We start from the raw sequence: 15,743 nt of genomic DNA on the forward strand, positions 1-15,743 counted from the left end.
TGAATGTAATGTAAACAGGACAGCGGGTTACTGCTTTTGTCAGAGACTTCCTTTTGTTAGATGCAGTTTACAGTGAGCTCTTAACTGTCATCAAAGAACTGCGTGCAGACTTTAAGGTATAGATTAGAGCGTATGGATTTTTTGCCTAGATTTTCATCATTGTAATGTTGCAAAAAGGGTTCATTTGGGTACAAATCAGTTCTTGTTATTAAAGAGCCCCAATCCTTTGTGTTAGATTTTAAATTCAGAGTTTGTGCTTCTCCAGACCAAGTACTCGTCAACTGTACTGCCTACCTGTATGGATGACATGTCCCTTGTTCTCCTCTGTATTACGTAACATTTACTATAAACTGATTTACACACCTATGGTTGAATGTCTCTGTCTAATGCGTGTGTTAGCTAAAGTGCTCTGACACCATTCACTTTTATGAGTGACGCTATAAAATTAATTAAATGCATCTGAGAGAGAGGTTATGTAGAGTGTTAAAGGGTGGTAGTCAGGGTATCCGTGACTGAGGTGGTCTTTGGGGGTGCCAAAAAACATTGTCGCACTGGGCGCCACAAGTGCTAAAGCCGGCCCTGGTAGCACAAGACACTTGTGTGGCCCCTTCAGTAATACTGATAGCACCAGTGTTAAATGTGCCTTGGCGAGATTCTGAGAGGATGTGGTTCTATGCAAGTGATATAATCCTATACCTTTACCCATGCACGATATTAAATTACACAAGGCAAAGAGGCCACCAAGAGGCCCTGACTGTATGACACAATGTGCACATAAAGTGGGTGCACAGTCGAGGGAACCGCTAGAGAGACGGGCAGCAGGGACTAGAGACCCTGTACACGCACAGCCTGCACCTACCGCACAAACTTTGGAGTGAGCCCTGTCCGTAGTGCGGCCCCCAAATAGCAATCTTTTCAAGATCCATGTTTAAAAATAAATAAATAAAACCGCCTCCATTTTGTCAAACAACTAGTGCTTAAAAAAAAATAAATAAATAAAAAAAAAAGAATCAGGGCCAGGTCAAAGAATCCTCCAAATAGTTTAGCCACCCCAGACATAAATGAGTGTTGTGAAATCGTGTCTACAGTTTCACCAACCTTATATCAGGTAGACAGACCCCTGCACATAGAAAATCCCAGTTATTTAAATGAAGGTGGGCTACTGAAAACCTTCCAGATTTTCTTTGTAGTTTATAGAGGCTTTCGTTGGTTATGTTACGTTGCCACAGAAAAAGAATAGATAATACCATTGATTTCTACAGGATAATACTTTAGCCATTCTATTGGTCTTTTAACTGACGATATAAATTGAGGGCAAAAAAATTCCTTCTGCACATTTTCACTGTATTTTGGGTGCATTTTTGACACCTATTTTGCATAATAACCAGGCATAACATGCAAAATTGGTAATAACGACTATTTGGAGTCTGTATGTACCCAATTGTATACGTTTTGTGCTCACAGTAATCAAGAGCAAAAGCTAGTGGTAACAGTGAATTCAAAATGAGTAAATCGTAAGTCACTGAACTCGTGCAAGGTGTCTTTAGATGCAAGAGTATTTTACACATTTTTACTAGGCTCTGAACCTCATTGAGGTTTCCAGAGTGAGGGGCACCCCCTCCCTATCGCCATTCACCCTCACTGGATACCCGGTGTTCGGACAGCTCAAGACACTATACACAACACTCAAAGCAGAAACATGATGAGGCCACAGATATGTTCTTAAACACACAATGAAGTAGATCAAACTGTCCGACAACTCCATTTTGCAATTACGCCTTTTTCATTTCTATAGGTGCCAACTGTTGCCAAATTTCATTTGCATAATTCTACAGAAATACCAGAAATGTTGAGGTGGAAAAGAAAAGGAGTGCAGTCTAGGATGCAAGAGACTGGATGGACCAACTTCTACAGGGTCTGTGGCAAATAGGAGTTGTTTTGCTGCATATAGTTGGGGTGGTTAACTGCCTCACTCAAGGAGATCGTCCTGCGACAGACCCAGAGCACTGGAGGCCAGGGCCTTTAGAACGAGGAAAGCAAGTACACAGAATGGATATTCCCTAGTAGGCCCCACTGTGGAAAGACCAGCTCCCCTGGCGAAGCAGGATCCCACAAAACGTATTAGTCATTTACAATTGAGAGGATTGACGTTAGGGAATCGGGGGTACTACAGGAGAATAGGAGGAAAGAATTGTGTAGCAATTCCTGCTACCAAGGAGTGCAAAAAGGGCTAATGAAATAGTAAGATAAGTATGGGGATTTCTCCTAGAGGCTTCTAACCGCAGATTTCTCACCTTTTGAATATCCCCAGATGTCAGTCTGGGTCTGGATACTTTTACATAGCAATTCTCCCTCACGCCGACAGATGGCGTCATGCAGCGTCGTTCTTCCTTGTGCCGCTCCATCGCCATGAGGATGTAATGTCGAAACCAGTATATATTATATATGCCACCTGCTCATTCAACAGATTCTGGACTTTTTCCCTCAAAAAATGTGCAAGAAAGGAGACAAAACGTTACCAAAAGCAAAAGGTTTTAAGCCCTGCAAGGACTGTACCCCGCAAAAAATGTCCATGAATGACCGCAAGGTCAAGCTTGCCATGGCCAAGCTGAGAAAGTCAAAGACCCGTTGCCCATAGAAGTCCAGGGCACAGCTATCCCGGTCGAAGTCGAGTGAGCGTTCCTGAGGACCTGCTCAAACTCAGGTAAGTTGAAGAGAAGCTATTAAAAACATAATAAATCCAAATAATGGTTGCTTGTCTCACCACTTGCACCATTCAGATTCCCATGATGCACCAGGTACCTCAAGGCCACACAGTCGTTCTATCCCGACGGAGTTGAGGTCCTTCCGCACAGATAGCACCGCCGGAACAGCTTCAACAGCCTAAATTCGATGCGGAAAAAAATCTTTGGTGCCACACCAGATGCCACTGTAGCGCTTTGAGCTTCATGGATCCAAAAGGGCCTCCAGATGGTTCACCGGCTGCGGTTTTGTCCCTTCAACCTCGTTCCAAGTTTCTCTCTGGAACCACTGAGTTTGGATCCGACGACACCTATGGCTCCTTTAATGGCACTGGGAACAGCGTTACATTTGTTGACATGACTGACGCCGTTGCCTTAGACATCAGTGCCAAAATTTAAATCACCAAGGCCAGTTGAAGATCCGATTGCTCCCTTAGATTATGAAACACACATTCCAACTTGAACTAGACTCTTTGCCCAATCAGAGCCCCAATATTCTCGGCAGGAGTTTATTTTTGATGAACAGTACCATCCCAGTGAAAGGGGAGTATTTTTGTAAGGATCTACAGAATGCTAGTGGTCTGGTTATCTCACGAGACACTAGATTTTCATCCCCAAATCCTGTAATGGCTACGCAGCAGACTTCATCATGTGCACATTTATTACAAGGGCAGCTGGGACCCTTGACCTTATCCAACCCACTCAGGAGTTCAAAACAACACTCCTGGAGGAGGTATTAAACTCAGGGCAATCGTCACAAGAACCTTTGTTGCCATTCTAGGAGGTTCATATGGATATTCGTGTGGGCACCTGGGTAAAACCAGGATCTTGCCCTCCAGTTAATAGGCAAGTGGCAAGACGTCACAACCAGCTCCAGGGGATCTGAATTTTTTGTTACAACACCTTACCCTGGAGAGTCTTGAGTACAGGCATCCAAGAGCTGTACAAACCTCAATGCCTCAATGCTTTGCTTACCACCTCTCCAAATAAGGAGTCCAACAGAATGGAGGCCTTGCCCTCAGTTCGGTTAATAAGTCATGTCTTCTGGAGAGATACTAACACGCCTTATGGGACAAAGTGACAGATGTCCTACCAGTGGTCGCTGACAAGTTCCGCCAAACTCTACAGCATTTAATTTTGGATGGACAGGATGCTGCACTTTTTTTGATAAAGTCTGGTTTAGGAACTACTGGCCCTCTGGGAAGAGCAGTTGGAACTAGTGTGGTGCATAGGTGTCACACCTGGATTCCGTCCGCAGGGTCCTCCACTGATCACCTATAGACATTCCTTTTGACAGCTCTAGACTGTTAGGAGCAAAAGCAGGTTCAGCCCGTGAAAGGTTCAAGGAAAGTAAGGCCACTGCCCGTTCTTTGGGCTGACCTCCACCAACAAGGCAGCTTCCCCAGCAACAGTATCCTTTTTGAGGTTTTGGAAAGGGATATCTGGAAAGACAGTATTGCTCTCAGCAACAACTCACTTCTCATTACCTTAGGGGATGGTGAGTCGGAGAGCTGGTGGACAACGCTCAGGTTCCACGTAGCAGCATTCTACCCAAGCCATAGTCCCCCTTCAGCAGCCCCCACAAAACTCCTTTAATTTCTCCTTGGCAACATATGGTCTACCAGTTGGAGGCGAGATCACCTTTTACCTCCCTGGAATGATTCCAATCAATGGGTGCTCCAGGTTTCAGAACAAGGTTACTCCCTACCCTTCCTTTCCTATCCTCCAGACATACTAACCACAACACAACATCTTCTGGTGGATCACTTGTCTAGATGTCAAGAAGAAGATCTAGCTCTCTTAGCTAAGAGAGCAATAGCGAGGATGCCGGTTTCAGGCCTTGTCTGGGACTATTCAAATGGTGAGAAGCCTGCGGTTAGATACAGTCTCTACCAGAAAAGACATAGCTGAAGGCAACATGTTCATATAACAAAGCACTGGACATGACCTGAGTAGCCCACCAATAGCAGAATGGATGCGACGAAGGGACTGGTGCTCCATACTGGAAGCTCCATTTCTCTTGCCCACAGAAACATACAAAAAGTTCAGGGCATTGCTGTAGCCATTTTCAGATTCTTACAGGAAGCACTTTTGGCAGAAATGCAAATTACACTATAATTGTATTGTTCACAGCTTCAGTATTTTTGCTCAAATGTTTTCTGCAATAATTATTGCTAATGATTATTATATAAAATAGTGGTCTGTTTGATTATTTTGTTTTTATTGTTAAGTGCAAATACACTGATTTATAAAAAAATTAAAAGAGAAACAGCAAGACCACCATTTCATCATGCAACATACATTGCCAATGAGAATGCACAAACCCCCTGACTTTCGAATCCTGAGTATATCAAACTCTGGACTAATAGGCATCTAATACAGGGATGCCAATGCCTAGTGCAGTTACAGACTAGCAGACACTCGCTTTCTCATCAATGCTACTACCTGCTCCAAAAGTCGAATTGCTTCTAGTACCAAACACCTTTTAGGCAAGCAAGAGGAGGAAGTCTGGTGTCAAACATTACATGCAACCATCATGGTTGTGGAAAACCAACAGACAGCCTCCTGACATTGGACTATCATGCCAAGACTATAACTTTTAGGGTCTGGGGGTTTGCATGGTTGGCAAAGGATTTAGGTTGTGATATCTAGCAGAGGGTGACATTCATTAACCATGGGGGCAGGGATGGTGTAGGCCAGTTGAATCAGTAGTCTGAAAGGAAGCTGCAGCAGTGCTAAATGGTCAAGCTCACAGTTGGCACGTACCCGAGTTGGCCAGCGCTAGTGCCTTGAGCATAACAAACTCCTCCTTTTCCAGCTTCATGCTCTTGAACTTGCGGATGAGTTGCAGCACAGCCCCATTCAGATCCAGCATGCCTGCTGTGCGAGAAAAGTCCTCGTCCATCACATAGTCCTCAGCGTACACAATCTCGTCCTCATACGGCAGTGACCGGTGCGCCACCCCCAGCACGAGAATCTCCATCCACACACTCTGCAGAATGCTCATCTGATCCGAGAGGGAGAGAGACGAAAAACCTGGAGGGGGAAAAAAATAAAGTAGATTGAGAGGGGTAGTGTGGGGTGGGGGTGGCAACCTCAACTATACTTATACAAGCACACACACACTGCACGATACAAGCAAGTAAGGCATACTTCCAACAGATTTAAACAAAAGTAGGTAGGTTATGGTTAAGACAGAATCCCAAATAGTCAAGTCTATATAGGTGCTGCAAAATAGGACAAAAATCGCCATTAGGTCAGAACTGGATAAATTTAAGCACAAGAGTTAAAAATCCACGAATTGCCTAAACTGACTGTAAACTAAATAAAAAATGATCATATAAGCACAACATTTTGTAGGCATGCTAAAAAAAAGTACAGGAAAAGTGCTGTATTAAAAAGCAGCTCATTATCGATAAAAAAATAAAAAAGATGACTGGGCTAGGGAGGGGTGAAGCAACACGGGCAGAGGGAGAAGAAATATGGCAGGCAAGTTAGGGAGAATCAATAAGAGGGAGAGGAAATGAGCGAAAGGGAGAGGACATGAGCGAAAGGGAGCGCCATGGAGCATGGGGGCAAAAGCACAAGGGTGAGAGAAAGCAACATATGTCTGGGGTGGAGGAGAGAGGCACATGGGCAGAGAGAATAGGGGGTAGAAAAGCACAGGAGGAAGAATAGCTGGAAAACTCATGGAATGTGTGCAGAGGAAGCATAGAATCCTGCCAATCAAAGATGAGTAAAGAGGCTATGCTCCATGGGAGTGACAAACACAAGATTGACAAAAAGCCATCAAATAAGAAGTATCCAAATGGCAGTGACAGGAAAGCCAACGAATGGTAAGCAATGGGCAGGCTCTAAACCTTTGATTGTTCTTGGTAAGCCAACAATATCTTTTACAATCAGACAGCTTGTGCTGTCTGGTAGGCTCGACCCAAAAAGTGCACATGATGAGAGAGAAAAGTTCTCCTCTCTCTGATGAGAGAGAGTAGCTGAAACTCTTGAGTGATCAGTATTCAAAGGCATTTAAACTTGGCTCCCGACTAAGGCTGGAAATCGAGAGCCTGGCTTGATATACACAAACCCCATGCTCATGTTGCAGTAGACTAGCTACTAGGGACAAGAAACTTGGCGGAGGGGTAAAAGCAAAGCATGCTGGGAGGGGTGACGGACATAAGGGTAGACACTGCTGCATCAACTACACTTAATAGAAGTACACAGAGTGCATGATAAAATGGGGCAAGGCGGGCTTCAAATAGATTTAGACAGAGATAGGTTATGGTGAAGACAGGGCTTTAGTGACCAAGTCTACCATTCAGTCTTCAATACAGTTCTGGAGTACGCTAATTAACAATTGCTTCTTTGGCAAGTGTGCAAAACTAAGTTTAAAAGCACAAACACATCTAAAGAGGGCAGGGTGGAGAGAGAATGGACATATCCGAAGAAAGTAAGACAAAATATAACTAAGGAGGGAAGAAGGGTTAAACACCCAGGGAGGGGCACGGAGAAGAGAAGAAAGGGGAAAAAAGAGACATGGAGAGAGAGGGAGGACAAAGATAAGGAGAGCAAGCATTTAGTGAGATGCAAGAAAAGAGAGGTGCAGACCCAGACAAAAAAAGAAAATGGAGATCTCGAGTAGAGACGAAAAGTAATGTTACGGAAAGAGTCAGGACACGTGAATGGAGAAAGGAAGAACGGACTGAGATATGTGTTTTTGTGCAGGGCACTTGGCAATTTATTGCCATTGTGGCGCTTTAGGTTTTTGGGCAGTTTACTGCCTGCAATTTTGGGTTTGCCGGACCAAAGGATTTTGTGGGGGGAGAAATTGGCAACGCCCTGTTCCATACCATGTAAATAAGCGTGATGTAGTTTGCCAGTTGAGGATTTTCTCTACACCGAGTGCTCCTTGATGGGAAAAGGTGGGAGATGGTGCTGCTTTCCAATGTAAACCAGGTGAGAGTTAACTTTGTTAATGCTCATATCTTCTGGTCACGGACGATGGCATCCAGGGTGACTGGATGGTGTAGTGTGATCTCTCCGCAGCTTAACTTATTTCACCTTAATTGTCATTTTGGAGTGTTACGAACTAGGGGTGGTGCAACAAATTATCAAGGAGAGCCAAGCCAGAGCCGAGCCAAGCATCTGGCTTGGCTCTAAGAGCTCAAACACAAGCCAAGCCAGAGCGTAAGCAGAGCCGTAAAAATATTGGGAATGTAAGTTATGCAACAAATTAATGTAAAATGTTATGCAGTCGCTTCAAAATTTTAAGTACTTCAGATTATCGCGGCATTGAGATTGAAAAGTATTTATTAAAAGTGATGTTTTTCACGCATTAACTTTAAAGTATTCCTACCCCCTACGCCCTCTTGACAATGCTATTGGCAAACATAGAGGCAAGTATGCTGTCATGGTTAACCTATATGTGTGATATAGATTTTTATTCCAGACGGAGTAACATTACATTCTATTAAACAAAAAACAAGAGGTTTTTGTATAGCAGACATTCTGTACGCACTAATTCGAAGGTTCTCTCAAATCTGATAATGAAGAAAAAGGAGCCCTGGTCAAATTTAATATTTACCTAGAATCACACAATTTCGTCCAGCGAGGAAGTTGGGATTTCTTGTTTTACACTGTGCAGCCACTAGATGGGAATCTGTTTCTCTCTTTTCCGTTTTATATTCATGGTTTGTCATCAAAGTTTTGTCTGTATTTCTTGGCGCATAAGGCGTCAAGATGACCTCAACTGAGCCAGAGCCAGGCATTTACCTCGAGCTTTCGGCGGCTCGCCCACCTCTATGTGGGTACTGCCCCATAGTTCTAGCAGTGCGGTGTATGTAGGGCTGTCACCCGGCTAGTATTTTTATATCTCGGCTGCTTAAAATATCGGGAAATTATAAGCCGGCATGTTCCCCCTTTGAGGTGCAATCTTAACATAGCAAATATGTGAGAGAATCACTTTAAAGTATTTTACAGTTGTCTAAGCTATCCTACACGATTATTAAAGCAAACTGAAGCTCAATTGAAATTAAAAATAATAAAGGATGGAATTCAAAAATATTTTAAACCGAAATGGCCAGAATTGTTTTCTGAGAAATGTGCAACCATAGGTGTATGCACCTCTCCAGACTCTGAGCCTGGGCGTTTCTTCCTCGGCTTGGACCCCCTAAAGATGAGGCATCGTAAGTATTTGTTCCAGAAGCTTTGTAAATGCAAAGAGCAGTGCTCACACCTACTTTTCTTAGTTTTTGCCTCCTGTCTGCTTTTCCTGACTAAGAATAAACTATGAGTTTCCTGGTTCCATCTGTCTAGCCTCGGAGTAGCCCGTGCCCTAGTATTAATGTGTTCAAAGCAGAGGTCGAGTGGGCAGGTTTGGAGGAGCACAACATGCCCATACTTTTTTGATTTATGAAAAACTGTTCCTCTACTCTTTGTAAAAAGACAACCCTCCCAGGACAGTTAATTCTGATAGTTGAAATGCTCCAACTGAAGTTATTCTATGAGTCTCCTGTGCTGTGAAGCCGAAGCAGGGCAGGCAGCTAAACAAACCATCCTGCCAGGGTGCCTGCTTGCCTGAAAGAAATGCAAATATGTGTAACGAGAACATTCTGCAAATGTAAAGGGTAATATGCAAATGTAAAGGATGCATGGGAGCCGTTATTGGCTTTAATTGATTGAATCACTCGAAGCTTTGTGATGACAAAGATGTATTCTTTTTGAGTGGTAGTACAAAGCATTAACAATTGAGCTGTGAAGTGCGTGCTTTTAATTGTATTAATATAGCTCTTACTACCCTGAGGAGGAGTTGAAGGAACAGTTATGCAAAACAAATTGCATTACGTACAGTCTGGGTATAACTAAAATCTATATTTTGGAAACACCATTTTATCTTAAAGCTTTTTGAACATTTTGTAGCAGTCTATCTTATACTGTGTAATGCAAGTTTAAAATAATGTCCTACATATTCAGTGCTTTCTGTCACAGGTTGTGACCTCATAGCACTAAAAATACACAAGTCGCTATTCTCTACTGCAACAACCAAGATTTAATTCTGTGGCTCTCTGGTTACACACAGAACAATAGAGTGCATTAACTATTAGAGGTTTCATAATGTTCTGTAGTGCATTGCCCACTAAGTTGCATCTTTTTAAATGTATTTTTCATTTAAGCTACACGTTATTTTATATGTAGCCACCTTACAGTGAAAGACCCAAAAAAGTACAGATTAATTTGTTTTTCAGCCACGCCTTTGACCCCCGCCCCAACGCTCACTGACCCCGCCCATTGACTGCAACATCACAGTTCCCATACTTCTTTTTAACACACTTTGACCGAAAGTTCAAAGCATTCTGCATGAGCAGCCTACAAGGGCTGGTCTTTTCTAGGCACGCACATTTACAGGTAAATGTGTAAATAAGAATAGAAGGCACAGAAGAGTGTGTGACAGCATGTCAAAAGAAATTATGGTTCAACAAACAGCAGAGCGAGATGCAACAGCAAAAAGAGGAGCGCATGCAAGGCAGTGCTTAATTTGAGCTGGTGGTTGTCGGTGGGGGCCACCGTCACTTATTGTTTGAGACCAATACATTTTTTTACGCATCAGATTTTTACTTCGTGCAAGAGAGGGGAAAAACACACCGATCGGGAAGACGGCGGAAGAGAAATAAGGCAAAATGGTCACAAAGGGAGAAAGCAGGGACCTGCAAGAGCAAGAAAAAGAGGCAGACAGGGGCGGGTCCTGTTTAATGGCGGAGGAGTATCGCCCCACTCGTCAGTCACAGAAAAATAAAATGATAATAAAACGTCATTTTATTTTTCTGTGACTGCCTTAGGCATGCATGTAGGGTGGGGCAGGGCTGGGAGGAGTGATGGGCACTTAGAAGTGCGTATGCAAGTTTGGCCAGACGTCCTAGGCCGGCCCAAAAGACATGCACATTTCTATTTCTCCAACCCAGCTGAGTTTACAGCAGGGCTGGACACAAGCCGCATGCTACAAGGCCGTATCTGAGTGGCAGAGCAGGCCGCTCAGACCAATTCTGGCGCTGCTCTCATAGCATGAGAGCAGCGTCTGGATTGGCTTGGCAGCCTCTGCCTTCCCAGAGACTGCAGGGACAGCACCGAGGCGGAGGCAGCAGCGGAGGGTAACTTTTCTAAAATTATCCCCCCCCCCCCACAGTCCATCCCCACCCCAGTCATCCCTCCCACCCCCCACCTTCGTGCTGTGGCGGACATTTCATTGCTCTGGCCGTAGGCTCCTGAGCAGAGCTTCAGGGCACTTGCACTTATTCTTTCACAAATTAAGCACTAATGCAAGGTAAAGAGACTCTGAAAAAGACCGCCCACATAGAGGTAGCATAGCGGTGCAGTGCACTGAAAATCCCAGAGAGAAGGGTCAAGAAAGGAGGGGGGGGGGGAAGAAGTGGTATTACAGGGACAGCGAAGAGTTGTTCAGGGAGGGACAAAGATGAGACTGCAGGTGTAGAGAAAACAGAAAAGTCCACAGGAAGCACAGGGTGTAGGTAGGTGAGAGACCGAGCTCTCACCACTGAGGCTCTGACCTGGGATGTTCTTGGCCCAGCTGATGATCACCACGATCTCCCGGTCCGCCAGATCGCACAGGGTGCTCATCGCCTTCATGTAGCTGTCGGCCACCGTAGGATCAGGCATGGCGAACAGCTTGTCTGGCTCGGCCACCATCAGGTGCGAAACAATGGTGTTGATGGGAACTGGAAGAGATAGAGAGGAAGGTGAAGGATGAGGCACACAAGGTGTAAAACGATAATTAAGATTATTATGGGCAGGGGAAATAGTGTATTTAATGTGAGGTGCACAGCCTGAGAAAAGAAAAGAGGACTGAACATAGGAAACCACAGTACAAAGAGGAAGAGAAAGAATAACTCACAGGGCTGGGAGGTACACTCTAGACGAAGAAGATGGCAGGCACTGCAGAAAGAAGAGAGACAGGGGTGCAGGCAAGGGAAGAGAGCATGGGTAGGGAGGCGGGTATGGCACTGCACAAGGAAGAGAGGCAGACACTGCATAAGGAAGGGAGGCAGGCGCTGCACATGGGGTGGGCCAGGAGTCATGCTGCGAATGGAAGGGGCAGTTGATGTGCAGTGCATGAGAAGAGGCAGGTTCTAAGCTACAGGGTGACACTGCCCTGTAGACACTGGGCAGAGGGGCGGATGGGAATGGGAATGGCATGCAGTGCGCTGTAAGCGAAAGGCCAGGCACTGCAAAAGAATGGGTAGTGTGCAGGCATGGCTTGGAAGGCCCGGCCGTGCACCTGGTGGGTGGTTATTTAGAAACTGCTATGGGGGACAGGGAGAGCCAGGTACTACACGTGGGTCCAGGGGGCTCTGCATGAGGAAAGGGCAGGCACAGTCCAGGGAAGAGTCAGAGAGAAGTCATTGTACAAGGGGAGGCAGGAAGTGCTCAGGGGGCGGTGGAGGACCATACTACGTAGCTCTACAGGGTGGGGAGAGACAGATGGGGCAACTCAGGTCGGTGAGGCCAGCACCACCAGGAGAAGTGCTACATGTGTGTAGCGGGGGGCCCGTGAGAGACTCTTGACCAGGCACTGCACAGTCACAGCATCAGCACTACAGAAGTTTGTCAAGCACTAAATGCAACACAGGCATTAAACAAGGAGCAGCCGATCAGGCAGTGTGGGGGGGCAAACAGGAGAAGGACACGGGTCAAGGAACTAGGGTGGCGGCGTACTCAGAGCCCACTGAGAATAAGGGGGCAAACACAAGCACAGGGTATAATGGCATTGGCACAAGATCGGGGTCTGGATGGGGCATACTCGGACCAGAGAGGGAACAGCACACAAGCCCAGATGAGAGGGTGCAGGATGCGGCAAGTACAAGCCACAGGCAAGGGGGAGGAGGGGTGCATACCCTCAAGGGGAGTGGGACACATGCAGCAAAGTCAAGCACACAGAGAGGCAACCACATCAAACGGAGAGAAGTGGGGCGGGGCACGTAGTAAACAGCATATATCAGCATATGCTGCACATAGAAGAAATATACAGCAGAAACAACAGGAGTATCCACTGCTCCTCTTCCAGACACAGCCTGCTCAGCACTCCTCTTTTCAGCAGTCCAAAGAGCCTGCAAACTCCCTATGCACCTAAGAACAGAAAGCACCGCCCTGCATCTTGTCAGCCGACCAGACTAAAGCACCGCCCTGCATCCTGTCACCTGACTAAGAAGCTGTATTTCACTTCCTGTCAGCTGACCAAAGCAACAGCATGCACCCATCAATCTGTTAATTAACCAGTAAGTAGGGGTGGGCGGAATTTGCGTAGTCGCGCTACGCAAAGCTCAGCGAAACGGTAAAAAATCTCTGTGAGCACGCAAAAGTTCCTCGAACATGCGGAATTGCTTGTTCTGCCTGTTCGCGATGCTTTTCTCTTGTTCGCGAACGCTGTTTGTGTGCCCGGGGAGAAATATCTCGCGAACACGCATTTTGAAAGCGCGAACATGCAAAAAATTCCGCGAAGCCGCGGATCGCAGAATTTTTGGCAATTCCGCGTTCTCCGCGGAACGCAAAATTTTCCAAATTCTGCGAGCGGAACGGAATTTACCGCCCAGATCTACCAGTAAGTCCGCCTCCCATCACCTTACCAGACAGGCAATCTCAACACAAGTTCAGCACAGACACAATGCCTCATTCCAGGATCCACAGGGAAACTACGAGATAAACCTTGGTGGGGAAAACCAAACACTGCACCTTGAGGTTTACTTCCCTATTCCAAGTTCTGTAGGCCAAAATGAGGGATACCGTGATGTGGTTTTGGTTTTATAAATGGTCCCTCCCCCAAGCCATCACACTTCTAATTCTCCCTTGATGAGGGATTGCAAAACAGCAGTCATGAAAGCCCTCCTCTATCTCCCTATGGCTAGATGTATCTCTTTGAAGGGCCGTACAATTGAGACTAAGGCATGGGTGGCGCGGACCAAACTTGTGTGCAACACAGGCTTCAGACCGGTCACCCTAGTAGGAATCTCATATTAAAAGTAGCACCTGTACTGAATTATCCCTACATGCTCAAAGTTTTGCATGAGTGGTGTGTCTTTCTCAGGTATAGATTATTCAACACCAGAACACAGCCTGAATAAGGAAACTCACTTCACTTGGAATTCTGGATGGCAATAAAGACATAACTGATCACCCATTGGATATGAGCCTCACAGTGCTACCACAAACCAACCAGTAGCAGGCCCTATAAGAAACCCAGAAGAAAGACCCCCTCAATATATCAAAGTACCAGTTTAATATGGATGTTGAAAGATCCAAGACCAAGAAACACCTTAGTGGAGGTGTATAACAATCTGACACTCTTCTACGACACAAATATGCATACACACAAGGCACAGTCCTCCGCAACAAAATGAAAAAAAGCCACTCTGGCCCTTAAGCACAGCCTGCAACACTTTCCACATAGGTTGCGATACAAGCATACCCTGTACCAACCATGCACACGAGACTTGGCTTGCAACAAGAAGACAATAAGTGCATTATGATCACGTAAGTGATAGAAACAGGATTTACAAACACAATACAGCGGGTCTGATCTCATGGTTCCAACTAGGTTAGCTTCCTTATACTTGCATGTGGTCTTCACCCACGATTGACACATCTACATAACTGTTCTTGCACACCTGGTTTTCGGTTGTTTGGTGTGGTGGGCTCCGGATGCTGGAATGTACTCTGGTACTGCATGCCCTCCATCTCGGGCCTCCTCTTGTATTTCTGCCGTCCCCCTCGTACTCGGTCCAGGCGGACACCTAGGAGAGGACATAGAGATAGATAGGTGCCTATAAAGGCACTGATTGATGTATGCCACATACACGCACCAGGAGCTCGTATCCACATATGCAGAGGTGAAATATGCCCTGCCTAAGCATCCAGGATCACGTGCTCTGCATAGGCACTAAAGGAAAACTGCTCAATTCATAGGCACCTTATAAACATACTCCATATTACTAGGACACATGCCTGGTACAAGCATGTTGTGACATCCTGCAGATGGACATTTGCCTAGGGCAGGCACATATGGCACATGTACTGCATAGCCCTGACAGACAGCTGCACACAGGGATTTATAGCAGCATCTAATCGGTAGAATGAATAAACAGATCAATGAACTAATATTGTGGTTCAAATACCACAATTAAAATAAACATTGAAACTATTGGTTTAAAAAAAAAAAAAAGACAGAATGTCAGTCTTTTAGGGTTAACAATTCTATTTTTTCTTCGAAATTCCCTAGTTTTGTTAACTGATGAAGAACCAGACTCAAAAATAGAAAATGGGGTGTTGCTCCTCTTGTCACCTGGGAGAGGACAGTCTATAAAACCGTCGTCCAGGTCATTCTAAAGATCACATGCTGGAGAACTGGATAGAAGGGACAGAATATTAATAAAAATAAAAATCTGCTATTTGGCAAGTACCCTCAATCATTGTCAGGGAGAGATGTATCTACCATTCAAAGGGTCACTCAATAGGAGCTACATTGGGCCTCAATGAGGGTTGACATAGGGCGTGTTCCCATCAGCACTTAGGATGCAAGCGCACTGCTGTGCCTCTATTGCAGGATTTTCCCTTCCCTCCTATGAGTAAGTAGGCAAAGCGTTGGAGGGAGGGCACCTACCTTCTTTCAACATCCCCACTTTCAGGCACTTGGTGAAGCGGCACGCCTGGCAAGCTTTCCGTCGCCGCTTCGTGATCTCACACTCGTTGGAGGCCGGGCAGCTGTACTCAATGTTACCTGGGAAAGAGGAAACAGAGTGTTAAAAGGGGGGGGCTAGCGACTCGTGGTGAGATGGGGTTACGAACATCCTGGGAGCTCGATGGGACAGGCAAGGAGGTACGGTGATCTGACGCTCTCTATCTTACAAACCTCAGAGTTACATGGAAGAGGGTGGTGGTCCTACCACTGCAAGACGTAGCAAATATCGGTGGACAAAAAAAAAAAAAAAAAAGAAGAGCTGATTA

At 45.5% G+C, this 15,743-nt stretch overlaps 1 protein-coding gene across 1 annotated transcript in view; it reads right to left on the reverse strand.

Moving 5' to 3' along the window:
* Positions 1 to 15,743, reverse strand: part of LOC146798681 (estrogen-related receptor gamma-like) — a 54,594-nt gene that overhangs the window by 12,133 nt on the left and 26,718 nt on the right. Inside the window, exons 3-6 of the mRNA XM_085625980.1 lie at positions 15,400 to 15,516; positions 14,408 to 14,533; positions 11,297 to 11,464; positions 5,508 to 5,777 (exon numbers count right to left, since the gene is read on the reverse strand). Of these exons, the coding sequence (XP_085482106.1) occupies positions 5,508 to 5,777; positions 11,297 to 11,464; positions 14,408 to 14,533; positions 15,400 to 15,516 (681 nt within the window). The remainder of the gene's footprint in view (positions 1 to 5,507; positions 5,778 to 11,296; positions 11,465 to 14,407; positions 14,534 to 15,399; positions 15,517 to 15,743) is intronic.

This window comes from Triturus cristatus, chromosome 9 (assembly GCF_964204655.1).
Source record: "Triturus cristatus chromosome 9, aTriCri1.1, whole genome shotgun sequence".
Lineage (NCBI taxonomy): Eukaryota > Metazoa > Chordata > Amphibia > Caudata > Salamandridae > Triturus > Triturus cristatus.